The sequence below is a fragment of the Haliotis rufescens genome, unplaced genomic scaffold (assembly GCF_023055435.1).
Source record: "Haliotis rufescens isolate VD_foot unplaced genomic scaffold, xgHalRufe1.0.p SCAF_17, whole genome shotgun sequence".
NCBI lineage: Eukaryota > Metazoa > Mollusca > Gastropoda > Lepetellida > Haliotidae > Haliotis > Haliotis rufescens.
The window spans coordinates 31,649,788-31,668,741 of NW_025963857.1; the positions used below are offsets into that span (position 1 = coordinate 31,649,788).

Sequence of the window (18,954 nt, forward strand, 5' to 3'; positions counted from 1 at the left end):
TCATTACCAACTTCCTGCGAAATCCACACGTGGCCAAATCCATAACTGAATAATAATCTTTTGACACAAGTTACCCATGTAGTGCGATTAACTTCATCTAAAGATTTCAGCATTAAATAACATTGCTTAGGGTATCTATAACTGGGTAAAGATAACAATTTCAACCAATATTAATACATCTCTTGTGATAATCAATAAATAATCCATATCTACCACATTCGCCAAGGGCAGCAACATTTGTAACATGACTTCCAATTCCAATAGTAAATTTACAGAATTTAATCTGATTTTTTTCAATTGCTGCAATTTTTGAATAGCCCCATATTTCTGAAGTGTATAATAATACAGGCTTAGTTTGAATGTCAAATATTTTAAAAAGTATATGTACGGGTATGTTCTTCAAACGATGCTGTAATTTCTTAACAACGAACATAGCCTTATTTGCCTCCTGAACAAGAGAGTTGATACCAGTCGTCCAACACAGCCGATTTGAAAATAACAAACCAAGATAATTATAATCGGTAGATACATTAACATTAACATCTCCAAACCTCCATTTCTCAGTACTCCTAAGTTTTTCACCATTTCTGAAAAATAAAATTTCAGTCTTACTAAGGTTAACTTCTACACCCCATTTAGTACAGAAAGATTTAAGGATATTAAGTTTTCGTTGGAGACCAACCTATGCTGGTCGTAAGAAGCAAACAAATGGATTGGTTGGTTAGGCTCGTAGACTTAGTTGATTGTGTGTGATCATATCCCAATGGCACTCACAATATCAATCACTGGATTGTCTGGTCCAGATACTATATATTTACTTCCCGACCTCGGTCATGTAGCTGGAATATTGCAGAGTAGAGTGTCTTATAACTAACTAACAAACAAACAAAAAACATTTCCAGACATTATAACTTGCTAATGGGATCGCACCTCCTCCTTACTCTAGTCTGAATTAAACAAGTACATTGGACCACAGCATGGTACGGATTTGTAATATTGGTCCTAACTTTTTATCATGGGGTACACCTTTTTGCATTTCCCTAAGCAATTCTTTCATGTGCATCAGTCTTGTGAATTAGTGTAAATGACTTTTTTGTTAAATATATTGAGCGCATTAATTTGAAAGTAGATCATTGCTAAACTCACTTTCAGAAGAGTCAATGTTATTGGTTGTTGATTTCAAACTCATGAGTGACACATTCTGTGCTCAATTAAAATACTTGGACATAGTGACATATCACTTCCAAATGTAACTGATGGCAAATCTGTCCAGGGTATCTTATCATAATGCACTGGAACCGAGGATGACTGGCTGTATTAATTAAATGGTTTATTTCCAGTGCAGGGTTGATGTGATCAAGCATAAAAATAACTTCACTCACTAAAGAAGAGGTAACAACATAAAAGCAGAGACCATATATACCGAGTTTATTTCAAATCGTTATATATCTAAGCCTGAATTAATCTAACTGGTAAGATAAATTATTTTGCACAATTTAGGATCTGCAACAACAAACAGATGGCCGGCCTATATCAGGTTAGATTGGCCTCGAACATAGTTTGTAGGATTATTGATACATTTTATAGCAATTCGCCACAACTTGGACTGTGTTATTTCCCTTAAATTGATATCCCTTACAACAACGTTATCCTACACGTTTGGTCAATATGACATTAGAGTATGTTGTTTATATAGACCTATCTAATAATTTAGTTTTGCATGTTTAAAACAACTATTGTTTGACATGAAAATACCATATAAGAAACAGCACTATTTTGGTATTTCACAAGCGACACCGTATATACAACATGGCTATCTCATGGGGGACAAAGGTGGCTGCCGGCGTGACGGTTTTGCTTGCCGTCATATTGAGCGAGTTGTATGTCTTGTCTCTCCATTGGGAAACAAAGGCGAGAATGTTAAGATTGCAGTTTGTAATTCTGATACAAGCATTCTTGATTCTTCTATCCAGATTTGTGTGGAATAACTTCTCGACTATGTTCGATAAGCCGTCACAGAAGCAAGGGTTAAAACATGTCAAATATTCTGATAATGATCTTCATCAGACAGATGTGACTCAACCATATCTGGAAAAGTGGACAATATGGAGGGTTGTTCTTCTGACTTACATAGTGTTATGTCATACGAGTTACTTTTTGAATTTTTATTTCATTGGCCGAGAACCATATTTTATAGCATACAGTTGTTATGCAGCACTTGGGCTGTTGTTTCAAATAGTCACAGGTTTAGTGTTTGTCAAGGTTATTCTGTTCTGTTTAAGAAGCATTTCAAGAAGTAAGCCCGTCTTTTCAAAACAACGGGAATTACAGCTTGTACTTATTTATGCTATTCTTTTATGGACTTATGGTCTCTATAATGCTGCGAGTCCACCAGTTGTAAAAGAAGTCCTTATCCCAGTCAGAGGATTGCCGGAATCTCTTGATGGATTCAGAATTGTGCAGATATCAGACATTCATCTAGGACCAACTGTTGGAAGATGGAGACTTACTAGGATAGTAAATATCATTAATGAGCAAAATGCAGGTAAATATGAAAATGAAACAATGATTTCAAGCATCATTACATTTTATGCCATAGTGTGTCTCATTCATTAATCACAACACATGATCACAACCCATGCACTCAGTATTATCTTTGCAATATGGTGAAATAGGAGAAATATGTAACAGAATTATTGTACTCTGCCTGTGGTCATCGGTAGCAACACAGCCCTTCTTCGGAAGTGTTATCAATGTTATTTTTTGTAACTCAGCTACTGAGTCTAAAGACAGTAAATGTATCATTTTGCTGGATACTTAAAAACCTTCTGATGCCACAGATGTTGACATGTTAATCATGTTTATGTGGAGAGAAAAAGGGTATTCAACATTTTTCTCCTTGCATATATAACACAAATACTACTTTTGGTCAGTTCAAAGTTGAGTGAATCAAACAACTTTGTCATGTGTATTCCTGGTATTTTACATGACGGTAAATGTCAAAAATTATTTTCATATATTTGAAAACAAGTTTGACCCTGTATTCAACATGTTCAAGGAGACATTTGAGCTTTTAATGTTGGCATGATTTCTTATGGTTTCAGATGTTGTTGTGATGACTGGAGATCTTGTTGATGGAAGCGTTGCAAGCCTCAGGGAAGCAGTAGAACCTGTTAAGGATATTCAGTCCAAATTTGGGAAATATTTTATAACAGGTGCAGTTTGTATGTTTGTGTCTTTCCTTTATTACAATGTATTTTGTCTATATCACTTAGTGTTTTCTTCATTTTCTGGGGTAGCCTGGTGATTAAAGTGTTGACTCTTAATTATGTTAATCAAATTAACGACAAAGAAGGGGCATTGGTTGGCACTGTCATCAAAGGTTGCCTGAATTCCTTGTGCAGAGTTAACTTCCTCGGATAGGCAAACCTGGTTTCTAGGTTTGTCAGCATCAAACCCTTGCTTGTGGGTTTCACTAAAGTGGTGGACATCTAAGATCTGCATCACTTCATAATTTCCTTGCACATCAAGCTGCCATGCTGCTATAAAACTGAAAATACTTTTCAAAGTGATTAACCAAACTCAGTCACTCACTGGTAATGAAGATCTTGGTTTGATTGGCTCTGTGTACAATATGTAAAACATGTAAATTGCTTGAAAAACCTCAGTTACATTAACTTGATCAAGGGGTGCCATCCTATATAATGATGTTTCGATGAATGTTCAATGTCAATACTGTATTGAGACAAGTTTTTGAATATCCATACTAAATTAATGATTCAATGCCAGACCTCATTATAACCTCATAATGCTCAAAATCCCATGAAAATCCTGAGTTAGAATTGGTCCCCTGCTATCTATGCTGGTCGTAATAGGAAAACAAAAGGATTGATTGGTCAGGCTCGCTGACTTGAACGATGCATGTCATCGTATACCAATTTGTAGGTCAATGCTCATTGGATTGTCTGGGCCAGACTCGTTTTCTTACAGACTGCTGTCACACAGCTGGAATATTGCTGAGTGCTGCGTCAAACAACAAACCAACAAAAAACATAATGCTCAGCATTCTCATGATAGTGTTTGTGGTCTAGTGGAGAGCATCTGCCCAGAGAGAGGAATTAAATGTTGTTACCCTGTCTGGCACTCAGCATTAAGGAGATAAAACAAGGACTGGCTGGCTCGGAGTCAGTATATGATATGCTAGTAACCATCATGGAGTAGATTGAGTGTTGGAATCAAGTCAAGAGTTTCTTGTATCCTATTTATTGAATTTTATTAGGGAAATAAATGTGCTTTGAGAGTTCACAGTTGAAAATACTACAGCAGAAAACTTCAAGCACCACGTCTTAGCATGCTTGGTCTTAATTTCAGGCACTAATACAGTCTGTGCCAAATACTTGTGTGTCTGCTAGCCCAAACTTGTACTTTGTATTTTCAGTGTATTTTTGGCTTAGTACATGGACTAGGATAAACCAATTTTTCAAGACCAGGATGTTTTTGTTACTAGACTTGGGCTTTGGAGTAGTGACTGCTACATAAACACATCTAACACTGAGAATAATCAAAGTAATAATTTAAATTATCATGCATTAAACGTATCCCATTGTGTCAGCATGGTCAGGTCACTAGGAACTATATCATCATCTGAAATGAAGCCTTTGACGTTAGCCTATTGTCCCAAAGCCCAAGTCTAGTAAAATTCTGTTTGATCTTGTGAGCTCAGCTAGTAATAGTCTAATAATCATGTAAAAGCAACCGATTTGGGACAACCATTGTCTGAATTAAAGACAATGGTTGTCCCAAATCAGTTGCTATGACAACCCCCCTCCGTTCTGTGAAGCATGGACCCAAAGCTTACGAACTTTTACACCAAAGGACATGAAGGAAACAACAGTGCAAATGAATACATAATCACTTAACATCAGTTCATGATATCGTTGGAAGCCTGGTGAAACATATATATCTATGCAATGATATGAAAGTGATCTTCTAGCCAGCTTGAATATTTACTTCCACAGGGTAATTACCCTGTAGCCATGATATGTATATGCTTTGAAACACTTAATTGACATTTTATGATTTATAAGATGCTAATCCCAAATTCCCCATTGTATTGTACATTGACTCTCTGCCATCCTGAACAAGATGTCTAACAATGTCACTGCTAAATTACTGTTGTTTATATTTATGACTTAATTCATGTCTGGTGACATTGGCTATACAGTAAACCATGGTTATAACGAACTCAAAGGGACCACTATTTTTAGTTCATTATAACTATGTGCTGACATTATCTACCTGAATGGAGTAAACTTGTATATACTGCAAGCCATCGTCTCCATGTTGTCACTTTCTGCCGAGGACCATACGCTGACCCCCTGCATATATACGAGTATGCAAATTATTCATTAGCAACGTCACGTGTGTCTGCAATGCACGTGCACCAACGTGTTGTAAATAATATCAAAATCTACAGAAAATGATTCTTATAACCAAGTTTGGCTAGTAGGCTTAATGGAGGGTGGCACCAACTGTAGAAAGTTATGAATGCAACAATATATTTTTGGAAACTCTGTTTGTTTGCTTGTTTGTTTCATAATGTGTTTTTTGGGTTTCAGGCAATCATGAGTACTATACAGGCGATGTAGACAACTGGTTCTCTCACCTCCGTGGTCTCGGTTTTATTGTGTTACACAATAGCAATGTCAGACTTCCCAGTGAGAAACTACCCACCAAACAACAAATATGCCTTGCTGGAGCAGATGATATCGATGCTTTAAGGATTGGGTAAGAGACAAATAAGAATGTTCTCATGCTAGTCAAAAGACAGGGAACTATGAGTACCTGCTCAGAGACCAATACCCAACACCACGTCTGCAGCAAATGGGGTTTGTGGGGTGGCCTGGTGGTTAAAGTGTTCGCTCGTCACGCCGAAGATCCAGGTTCGATTCCCGACTTGGGTACAATGTGTCAAGCCCATTTCTGGTGTCCCCTGTCGTGATATTGCTGGAATATTGCTAAAGGCGGCATAAAAACAATACTCACTCACTCTGTAGCAAATGTCAGCTACAATTCCCAAATAGGAATTGAAACTTATAAGTTATACATAGTTGAATGCAATGTTGAAATACCTCTGAATTGAACAAACTAAGAAACAAATCCTATGTTTGAACAACATGAAAATGTGTTTTCCAATGTGCCAGCCAAGAGCACTTAGTTTGGAATTCTAGATAAGTCCATGTAAGAACAGGATAACATGTGGAGGTTATTTGACCAAGCTGATTGTGTGTCATCGTGCCTTATAGCATGAATGGTTGCTCATGCTATCGACCACTTGTTTGGCTAGCCATGACCAATTAGTTTAAGGCCACAGTGATATGGGTGGAATACTGTCAACCACACACAAACCAGTTTACTCATTTATCTATGTGAAACATGAAAAAGTTACCGTGGATGTCAGTCACTGTCAGTAAACATTGGAAAAAACAAGACATGACACCATTTCCAAGAACCATTGTTGCAAACTTCTGATATCAATTCATCCAGTTTTGTTGCCAGCAGGAATGAAAACAACAAAATGGAAGTCATGGGTCTCTAACAAGTAAATAAACAGCCCAGTCTTGCTAAAATACAATGTAAGAACTACCGCCAATGTCAAAAGATAGGTGAAATAACACATGTGGGTATTGTGAAAGCTTGCAGATCTATTATGTTAATATTCAGGTACGGCAATCACGGGATGAGGCTGGATGATGCTCTGGGGTCATGTGATCAAAGTCAGCCAGTAATTCTTCTTGCCCATCAGCCGAAGGCGGCCAAGACTGCCCTGGACTCCGAATACAGAGTTGACGTCGTCCTCTCAGGTAGCCATTATTCAAAGCAGCAAGGAGCTGATCTTTCCATTTCCTGGGGTGGAGTGGGCTTTTCCTTTGAATGTCTAAAGTCTCCATGATGTTATTAGTTAAGATGGGAAATATCAGAAAGTGTCAGTGTGGTACAGGTATTGTCTCTCAAATTGTTTTGAAAGTTTTGATTTGCCAGTCAGTTGCTGAATTTCCATCCACAACCACAGATAATTCCATTCTACTAATGATTAAGTTACCTATATAATTTGACTAAAGGGAACAAGGAAAGGTTCTACCTACCGGTATGTGTTTTATCTACTTCAACATTTCCACTCATAAATGAAGACAAACAAAGATGGACACTGTCAGGACTCAGCAAAGCATCCTTTTCTCTACAGTTATCTGATTTCTGCTTGATTGGATTCAACTCTATACACATTTACTATGAGTGAGAGTACAGTAACTCTGTCACTCATATTCTTGCTATATTATCCTGACATTGCTTCACTGAACCCTGAACTTTATGACACTAGAGGCGTGTTAAGGAGGGTGGACGATCGCAATATAAAGCAAGCATGTGCGGTTGAACAAGGCTGACCGTACGATCGTACGTGTATACTAGCGATCAAGCCCAGGAGGTTTGCGTAGTAATCAAAGATGGCGTCGCACATTGTACAAATGTCTGCCTTTGACCGGAATTTAACCATTTTTTAAAGAATAATATGTTAGACTAGATCTACCACTCAAAAGCTTCATTGCCTTTTTAATATATTGACCCGTGAAGATCCAGATAGAAAATAGGACTTCAACAACTCATGTTTGCCGTAAGAGGCAACTATGCTTGTCATAAGAGGCCACTAATGGGATCGGGGGGGTAAGGCTCGCTGACTTGGTTTGATGCATGTCATCATATCCCAAATGCATATATCGATGCTCATGATATCAATCGCTGGATGTTCTGGTCCAGACCAGATTATTTACAGACTGCCATCATATAGCTGGAATATTGCTGTGTGCTGTGTAAACAACAAACAAACAAATATTTTCAATATAAAAATAAACTCTGAGATGCTGAGAGCGAAAACACTCCTTCCGTTCAGGAAAGATTCATGTTGCCTCACTGTAAGCTCGCATGATCGCCCGCCCTCCTGAACACGCCTCAGTAATATACGCCTTAGTCATTTGTTAGTACTTCGCACTTTCTTATCTATTACAGGTCACACTCATGGAGGACAGTTCTTCCCGGTGATTATTGGAGCCTATTTTCTTAACCCCTTCTTTTACGGACTGTATCGCTATGGGGAGTCCAGTCATGTGTATGTGTCGATGGGTACTCAGTATTGGGGTATCCCTGTCAGGATCGGAACAACAATGGAAGTCACAAGGATAATACTCACTCAGGCTCCATGACAAGTTATACATATATATGAATGGTTATATCTTTTCAGTTGATATAACATGAATAAACTATGGAGAATTGTGCACTTAGGAAAGTGGAATTGCAAGTATTTGTTTTCATGTTTGCACACTTAACCATCGTTAAAGATAACCATGTCAGATTCTATTTATGTAGTTATTAGGCCATCTTGTGTTTCTCAGTCAATGCTCAGGTTCAGAGGGAGTGGTCGGTTTGGATGAAAATAATAGTCCATATATTTACATTGAAATCAACTGAGTATAATGCTTTGAGACAATTATGAACAAGTAGATGCAGAAATGTTTGGCACAGACTCTTTTTGGCTCTCTGTAGTACTGTCGTACATTTTACAACCAGTAGAGATTTGACATAATGTCATTTGTACAATTGTGTTACAAATGCCATTACTCCTAACAATATGGATGATATGACACCTCACATGACATTACACATGCCATTATATTCCACCATTGTTTATATATTGAAGATGACATTAAAATGATTAAATTGTTACAATACTTAAGGCATTATATTAGCCAGGTAATATCACATTGCTTTTCTTATCATATTGCATTTTGTGACTTTGACATTAAATGTAACTTGCCATTGCACTACAAACTATGTCGGCCATGAGGATATATTTAATATGACAATTGACACATAACATTGGTTTCTGGGTTTGTCAGCACCATACCCGTGCTCATTGGTTTCACCAAAGTGGTAAACGTCTGAGACCTGCATCACTTCAGGCTTTCCTCCCACATTAAGCTGACACGCCATGATATAACTGGAATAATGTTAAAAGCGGCATTAAACCCCAACTCACCCACACTACATTGATTACATTGTCAGATTATACCAATCTCATTCAAACCTTTACCTCTGATATGATACCTCTCTGCATAAAGATCTCTGACAACAGCTCCATAGAGAACACATCAGGTTAACCCTGAGCCAATTTTGACAGCCCAATCCCAAAGATGTGTGAGCTCTTGAGCCATTCACATTTTTAGGCTGGTCCTTAGGAAAATGTTATTCATAACAAAAGAAAATCCACACTGGACACAGATATTCCTTCAATGGTACTTCCTTGTGGCTGTAGATGTTGTGGCTTATAGAAACAAGGTTAATGTATCCACACTATAATGGTGCAGCCTTTATTATTTACTTTTGGAACTGGTTGTTTCAGTTCATTTTTTAGATAAAGAAGTCGGATATGCTGCTCATTTGTACTGAGAATTTAGAATTCTCAACACTGACTGACTGACTGACTGACTGACTGACAAGAAAGTTAACCTCTAAGATTGAGAATGTTTGAAGCCCAAAATCAGGGTTGAGCATACGATTGCGACTGTATCATGAGCATTGTTTGTGAATTCCTATCAACTAGTGATGATACCAGGTGTTCATGAAAAGACGAGCATATCCTGCCTCTCCAATGGCATGTTAAGGCAAAGTCAGTTGTTCACTTTAAAAAGACACGAGAACGGGAAAGTCAATATAGGGAATAACATTGGACTGATGCATAAATTTGGAAATGTCCAAACAAGTATTTTCATGTAAGAAGTTTCATGTTTGATGATAGAATTTCCTGTGTTTGATCTCATACAACATATATCTGTGAACCATTTCGTTTGATTATTCATTCCATTTTGAATCTATTTTTATACTATATTATCATGAAGATTTGTTTATTTGCTGAGAATATTTGTAATTCACATTCAGCTCCAAGTTTTTAGAAATTGTGGAAAACCGTTGCATTGTTGCACATAAAATATTGTATAATTGTTTAATGTGTTTTAGCAACACTTATCAATATCCTTGCACAATGCTAGATGAACATGTTGAAGGAGATACCTAGATGTTAGCCTGTGTTTTGTAACTAAGGGTTTTCTATGGGACATTCATTGTCATATTTTCATATCTTTGCATTAATATCTTTTTTTTCTCATTCATAACTCTGAACCTTTTTTTAATAATATAAGCCAATTGGCTTAAAAAAAACAAAAAACGTTTAGTGTTTTGAATGAGACAAAAAAATCTTACATGTAATAAGTTACTGATAAATTACTGTCCAAGCATTGACTTCTTATCTGGAACAGAATATGTTGAAGAAAGGTTTAATGTCTATGGTGGAATGTGGTCCTGTTTACTGCACACAGGTCACAATTCAGAGAAGTAAAGCAGGGTTGATCACAGAGAGTAGTTGGATGGTGAACGTGTTCGGCAGCGTGACTCCTGAGAGTTTTAAGGGGTTCCGTCCTGCTGCACACTGTACCCAGCAGTGGATGGGAAGCCAGTAGAGCAGAATGTTAATGTGACCATTAACCTTCTTGTGCCTTATATGGCAGCATGGGTTGTATATTCCATAGCGGGCTGAGAATGAAATTTGAGTGCAAAATGATCCCAAAACGGGTAATATCAGATTTACTAAAAATGTAAAGTCACACAAACATGAAATAGTATTTGATTTATCTTGAAAAGTTGTCAATAGTCAATGACATGCAAAATTTAATAAGGTTACTTCTACAAGTTACTTGGACTAAAATGTACAATTACGTTTTACCCTGAAAGTTGATATTAGAGCATAAACAGGTAATATAATATATGTATACTACTCAAAACAAGTTAACTGGAAGGCTGTGTATTGCAATACCCACCAGCCATGACAGATTAACCACAGTCTTATGACGAACATTGGGTGTTCATTAACTTGACTTATTTAAATAGCCATTTTCCCAATTGCTCTGCCATTTCTGCATGTATCGTTATTACATTGCTATGCAGTACGTATGTGGTTTGCTGAATAACACATGTTGTAATTGTCTGTGTATTGTGATATTCAGCCATGGATCTCCATGTTAACTGCTGTGGTTGCCAATTGTGCATTGGCAGTCATGATGAACATGTAGTATTGGCCACCTACACAGCCAGTTGTTCATGTACCACTGTGCAATATTATGAACATGCTGTGAGGATGTCTGATGGGTAGAAACTTTCTGTTGCTTATTCTTTTTTACTGTTGTATGACCTTTTTGATCTATGTTACATTCCAGAAAAAAAGTACAGAGCCTTGTGGATATACCTTTGCTTTTCTTCATTGAAACTGACAGGTCTATTTATGTTGTATGACACAGGTATCTCACCATCCTCGCGTTACGATGTGTATAATACTTACCTCACTTGACAATCACTTGATTATCCCCCACCACCAAGTGGAGTGAGTAGTATGGGCCTGGGCTCTGTCAGCCTGACTTCAATGTTTTCCTGAAAGTGCTATGGATACAAGGATGATAACTTGTACACATCATAAAGGAATAGAACATGTTGAATGAGTGAAAGCCATCTTTTAGACATTCATGCTATACAGTGCTGGGCCTAGGGCTCTTGTTCGATCTTTTGAACATGGTGCACAGTCCTGCCAGTTCCTCGGTAACCACTACAGATTACGTCACTAAGTGATGAATATGTTATTAAGTTTGAAAACCGCCATCAAGAATTAATATTGTACAGAATTATGTCCTTTGTTATATTTGTTTTTGTGTTTGCTCAAATGATAATAGGGTTTTATTTCTAAAGAAAATATTTAAACCGTTTCATATATCTTCATGAAACAGGCAAGTACTCATGCCCCCCCTTTCACTACGACCACGAATATCCCGAATCACTCCGAATCGGAAACTTTCAAAATTTGTGATGATTCGGCCAATAATGCAAACTTTCGGGTTGAAAAATATGAAGAATGCCAGGAATGGGTTAAGAAACATGTACGATTTAAAAGATTCATGTAGGGATCATGCACGAATTGTAAGAATCACCTACGACTAAGTTACGAATATGCTGAAAGTTGTTCTTACTTAATTCTTTCGTTTACGATGTTTACGGGTTGAGGACAAGACATTTTGGGAGCCACGAATCGTTAAGAATAGCCAAGACTGCAAAAGAATCTGTTACGAAGCTGTTACGGAACATAAAAATTAATTACGAATGGATTACGATACAGCCACAAAATTGCAATCCGGGGACCCTTCCATGAAAGTTTTTGACAAACGAAAACCTTCTCGACCATTCGACGAACTCCCGCGAACTGAACGAATGTTTGGGAATCAAATAAGATTAATTTAAGAACTTCAGGAAATGATTGAGATTTACCTACGAACATGAAAAATTTCCTATTCGGGATATTAGTAGTCGCAGAGAAAGTATTAACTGGTGACCTTGATATTTCACTGTTTTATACATTTTTATCTCTTGTTCTTCCCAAACAAGTTCAAATAAAATTAGGGTACTGGTGTTCATTTGTTTCTGGTGCCAATTGTTTAATTATTTGAAATTATTGAAATTGCAAAAGTAATTGGCTTGTTAGGACTGTTGCCTATCCATGCTGCCTTTGCAATCTTTGTGTTAATCTTGTTTGGTTTTTTTATTTTGTGGTTTATCAATGACATGACCTTCACTGCTGATGTCTGCTGATAGAGACTTTTCAATCAATGTGTCAAGAGGGATCACATGCACCAGTATAGGTACACATTGATTCTGTGATGAATGAGGCCCTGGATGTTGTGGCAAGTTGTCCCTTGTCTGTTGTTTTTTACATTTCAAAATCACCATTTTGAATTCAGTGAGCACTTAAAAACATACCATTATTTTCTCTGAAGGGAGGTGACAATATTTGGCCCCCCACGTCGTTGTTCATAGCTTCCAGCATGTGCAGTAAATAATTTAATTTTTGTGTAAAACATAAGGGAAATTTAAATTTTCTGTCATTTTCAGGAACAGATGATCTAAAATTGGGGTCAAACCGTACTCACTCACATTTTGCATGATATGGAATGACTAATTACTTGTGGCCCTCAGAATGAACAGGCAATGGTCTTGTACCAAATGTCCACCTGTATTTATGTAATCTTCCAACATTTATCAAATGATGTCAATTTCAAATGTAGATAAGGTTCCTAGTGAATGAAAATAAATGTGTGCAGCTTAACTGTTTTCCAGGTGTATATCAATACTTTATTTTGGTTTTAAGCTAAAAAAAGAACAATGCAGGTTAGCTACAGCTTCATGGTTGTGAATGTTACTGTTGCATAGTCTCCTTATACATTGATCATGTTGATATGAAATATATTTTAGTATATGATGTATCCGTATGAATGGTTTGTTAACACTTGTGTAATCTTGTTTTGCTCATTGTTAGAGATTTTTGTCTGGCATATTATGATTGATTTCAATGCAATTTTACACCACCTCAATGATGAATTTTGATTTATTCTTTTTGACAGTTAACATGAATGAGATCACTTTTCCCGGATCAACCCCCTTTCACCTTCCCTTCAAGGCTGTGAAGGGAACAAACAAACAAAACGATGCTTGGATAGCCATTCAAATGCCACGGAATCACTTGCTATTTATGTATTTGATAGTAAACATCCCAGTTTTGATTGACCTTGACCATAAATAGAAATGAACCGTTATCTAATCCAATGGAAACCTAGCCGTAGAAATAAATCAGGTCAAAATTTATAAATATTTAGTGCTGAGAACTGGTTATAATTTCAAGATTGATCGTTGTTTTAACAAAATGACCTATGATTGTTTTGTGATCAATGGAATTTGGAGCATTCTTTCTCTATATCCTTCATATAAATAGCAGTTGTTAAGATACTGTAGTTATGATATTTACCTACACTCAACAACACGCCTGCCATGAAACACTGCCTCAACAACAGGCTATATATACAATATTGTCGGTGTTAGAATTTTAGACGGTTATATTTAACTATATGTATCTTTTCTCCCCAATTTTACAACCTAATTAACCTAATTTTTACAAACTTCCCTGACCTGAATATATCGGGAAATGCATAGTCAGAATAGGCTAGTTATAGACATTGGTATCAATACCAACACCATGGTAGGGTAAATCTGGCCAAACTCCGTGTTACAACTGGGGCATCCTCGACAACAGCAGCCACAATTCATGGACCAGGCCGCGTTGAATTTCTTTCCAGAGGCAGGCCTCGGAGACGGCCTGTCATAGGTGGTGTTTCGATGCAATGTCTTCAACGGTGATGTCACTGGTGTCAAGCACGCCAATAATGACTTAACCAGCAATTGAGCTAGTATGGTTCAGCGACTATAGAAGTGCCAATAAGTACCGACGTTACCATGTCCATATTTGTCGGTGGCAGCGTAATGATGCTTTGAAAACATCCCACAGTGGTATGGCAAATCTGGTGCAAGGAAACGTAACAGCCCTCCAATCGTTATTCATCAATGGAATACCAGATTTGAATATTGCTAACAACAACAAAAACTATCACATGTGGTGAATTTGAGTAATTTGATTTGATTTTCTCCATCTTCCCGAGGCAAGTGAGTTAACTGACTATAAAAGTGCAGTTTCCACCCTTGCCGAACTAGGCTGATGTTATTGAGTTACATTTTGGCTGGACAAACGAGTCTATACATAATCAAATCAAATTCGCGCAACGAAATCGAAATCCGGTTCGTAAACTGTCATGCAGATTTCGATCGATTGCAGGATTTGCAACCGCCAACTCGTTTTCAACAGATATTTTCTAATTATTTTCATGTTTTTTTTATCAAGGTGCTCACTTTATTTTATGCACTTCGCGATGTAATACTCGTTTTATCACAATATAGATCGTGATTATCGATCAGATTGTCTTGACTGGACGCAGCCATTTTGTTTTAAGCAAATGCAAGTGATATGAGAGGTGGAATCTGATTGGTCCATAGGAGAGGCATAGAAGGGGCATAACTCGTAATAGCCACTGGTGGCGCTACGATCGAGCCCAGGAATTCCAGACGAGTTCGGCAAGGGTGGAAACTAGACTGTTAAAGTCAGTTAACTCTCTTGCCTCGGGAAGATGGATTTCCGCCGACCAAGAGGCAAATGAGCAGCAGTTAAATAAACACCCAGAACAAGCTAACAGATACACGCACACAATGGTTCACACATTCAGGAACATAGACCTCAAATAAAAGACTCATTCTTGAATACACATGCTTACGCACAAACCTCGACCTGCTCAAAGTCAAGTATACACTCGCGCGCCCCAACATTCACCATCCAATCACTTACACACGCTCACACACTCGGACTTAAAAAAGGATAAGGAGTCTAAGAGAAGATATTCCTTAAGAACGTGGCGGCTCTCGTCAGCGCCTGTCTAAAGGAATTAATTTCTCTGTCCTACCCGAGGCTGTAGTCATCGTCGTCCTCGTACACCCAGTAGTCACTGTAATCGTCGTCACTTTGGGCAGGGTAGTGGTTGACGTAGGTGATGGTGTCAGGGGCGGGGAGGAACACGCCGTAGACAGAGAGACTGCCTCCGTGGTCTAGTGGTAGAGCGGAAGGTCCGGGGTTCGATCCCCGACCGCGTCATACCAAAAGTGAGTGAGTGAGTGAGTATGGTTTTACGCCGTTTTTAGCAATATTCCAGCGATATCACGACGGGGAACACCATAAATGGGCTTCACACATTGTACCCATGTCGGGAATCGAACCCGGGTCTTCGGCGTGACGAGCGAACGCTTTAACCACTAGGCTACCCGACCGCCCCCATACCAAAAGACGTTAAATGATGGTACTTGTTGTTACCCTGTCTGGCGCTCGGCATTAAGGGGCTAAAACAAGGACTGGTCGTCTCGGAGTCAGCATACTGTGTCTGAGTGGGGTATTCATGTTAAACTGCGGCATGGTATCTCAGTGAGCTAGCACTATAATTCGGCATCAGTCCGGACTAGTACAAGCAGCCACACACACACACGTGCATGCACGTCGCTATATAAGTGCAATAATCTTGGACGCGACGTTAAACCCCAATTTCACCTCACCCGTAGACAGAGCAGGCCCAGAACGGCGTGAAGACTCATGGAGTCGGGAGAACATGTTCATGATGTTAATCACTGGATTGGCTGGCCCAGGCTCGATTATTTATAGACCGCCGTTATGCAGCTTGAATATTACACAAGTAAACAAACAAAATCATTACTATTTAGGATGCCTCTGAAACGCCACTGAACTTAAAAGGTTCCATATGTCGTCGTTCAGATTGAGGTTTTACGTTCGTGTTCGAAAGGTGCTTCAACACACAGCACCTCAGCATCAGTGTTGTTTACTTTACTATATTTTATAATTAATTTTATTTTGAATATATTCAGCACATTATTCCAGTATTATTTGTCAGGACCAAATGACAAAAACAAAGGTGACAACCAAAGAGATTAAATGTCCTACTGTAACATTCTTGCCTAAAAAATACACAATCTTTTTACACCACTTTGCAAATAACAGTTCGCTTCGCAAATCTCACAGGGATTCATTGATTCATTGATTCATTTAACAAAGACGTTACAGGTTGTTTACATGTACACTTTACGACCACTGCAGGTTTAAGAGCTCTTCAAATCGTGTGATAAAGTGTCGGACGATGTAGTACACACGTTGGATAATGTGAGAAGTTGTTCAGGCCATTTTCCGTTAACTGTATCCTGTTGTTGTGCATCCATGCATGCCATACAAATAGATCAGAAATGACCAACTCTGCCAGATCTTCAGCAGTTGGTTTTTCCTGTCTGTTTCATATACTGTATCTAATTGTTCGGTTGATTTCGCTGTATACTTTGGTGCCAAAAGGCCTGTATATAAAAATATGTTGGTGATTAACGTATCAGGGAAAGGGAACAACAGTAAACGGGGTCTGTCGACGAAGCCGTCGTCGAACATTTAACTGAATTTTGTACTTCTTGTCTCACTTGACCTCATGTTCCCGATCGATGTGTAGCGTCCCGAAGATGTCCCCTAACCGTTCTCCTGACCCCGCGAGTGACTTCACTCCCCCTGGGCCTGCTCTGTCTACGGCGTGACGCCCATCGCCCCAGACACCATCACCTACGTCAACCACTACCCTGCCCCAAGTGATGACGATGACAGTGACCAGCTTTGTGGAGGACAGGGAGATTAATTCCTCCAGAAAGGCGCTGACGAGAGCCGCCACGTTCTTAAGGAATATCTCCTCCAAGTCTCCCTATCCTTTTTTCATGTCCAAGTGAGTGAGCGTATGTAAGTGATTGAATGCATGAATGTGGGGCGTGCCAGTGTATACTTAACTTAGAGCCGGTCGAGATAGGTTTGTGCGTAATCATGTGCATTCAAGAATGAGCCTTATATTTGAGGTCTTTGTTTCTGAATGTGTGCACCATTGTGTGCGTGTTATAGAGAGATTCACTATTTAAGCTTTTAACCATATTTTTAGACAGCAGCTCGGCTCATCTTTCATTTTTGGTAAATACTCTGGCTGCCTTTTGGTATAATTGACAGCAATCTGTATTCGCAGTATCCTATTCTGACTATTACTGCACCGTTTTCAATCCCTTTTCAGGCAACTTTCGATTCTCAACACCTTAATAAATGTTTCCATACTGAAAACACAATATTTGTTTTCACTACTGAGTTCCTTCTTCAGAGCTTATAATGACTAGAAGACTGCAACATCGCATTATAGACAACTGGCCAAATCCCCAGGCCTCTGATCTGGACACTAAAGTTACTTTAACGATAAAGGTATTTCTTTATGTGGCGACAGTTGTGAACTTGTGACACTGGTCTCTTACCTTTGACCCTGTCATTCAGTAGTGTATACTATCCTGGAGGATCGGTTCAAAAACCTGTTGGCCTTTCCGGCCCAGTGTCACATCAGGGCTTTGAAACCCGAAACTATTACACAAGTAGATACAATTACTTCACTTGTATGCCAACAGTACATTTCATGAAACGTGCCACTCTTCAAGTGATGATTCTCTTAACTCAACACTGGTTGTGTGAACAGTCATTTGAGACTGATGTCACCTACGCTGGTTGTTCTGGGTGTTTATTGAACTGCTGCTCATTTGGCTGGTTGCTCGTGGGAAATCAAATCAAATTACTCAAATTCACCACATGATAGTTTTTGTTTGTTATTAGCAATATTCAAATCTAGTATTCCATAGATAAATAACGGCTGGAGGGCTGTTACGTTTCCTTGCACCAGGTTTGCCATATCACTGCGGGATGTTTTCAGAGCACATCATTACGCTGCCACCGACAACTATTGACATGGTTACGCCGGTAGTTACTGGCTCTTCTATAGTGGCTTGACCACACTCTCTCCATTGTTGGTAAGGTCATTATTGGCGTGCTTGACACCACTGACGTCGCTGTTGAAGATATTGCGTGGAAACACCACCTTTGACAGGCCGTCTCCGAGGCCTGCCTCTGGTAATAAAATTCAGCGCGGCCTGGTCCATGAATTGTGGCTGCTGTTGTCGAGGATGCCCCTGTTGTAACAGGGTGTCGGCCAGATGTACCATACCATGGTGTTGGTATTGATACCAACGTTTATAACTACTCTATTCTGACTATGCATTTCCCCGATATACTAGTATTTAGGTCAGGGATGTTTGTAAAAATTAGGTTAATTAGGTTGTAAAATCGGGGAGAACAGACAGACTGTTAGCAATGACTGGACTAGGTGTGCATTACCTTGGATTTTTGTACACTTAAACTAACGTGACAACCGCACGTGTCTTTTTCTAAATGTATTTTTGAGTAAGGTCATTATCTGGTGTATTTATTATCCCCCCATTTATGTTTTCATGACAAGTTGGACTTTATAATCACTGAAA

The 18,954-nt window shown here is 38.7% G+C and overlaps 1 protein-coding gene across 1 annotated transcript; it reads left to right on the forward strand.

The window, feature by feature from the left end:
• Window positions 1-1,808: 1,808 nt before the first annotated feature.
• Window positions 1,809-13,249, forward strand: LOC124142533 (transmembrane protein with metallophosphoesterase domain-like). Its single transcript, XM_046511074.2, has 5 exons — window positions 1,809-2,545; window positions 3,105-3,215; window positions 5,619-5,787; window positions 6,724-6,863; window positions 8,062-13,249. The coding sequence occupies exons 1-5, from the start codon at window positions 1,810-1,812 to the stop codon at window positions 8,253-8,255; spliced, it is 1,350 nt and encodes a 449-aa protein (XP_046367030.2). The 5' UTR covers window position 1,809; the 3' UTR covers window positions 8,256-13,249.
• Window positions 13,250-18,954: the final 5,705 nt, after the last annotated feature.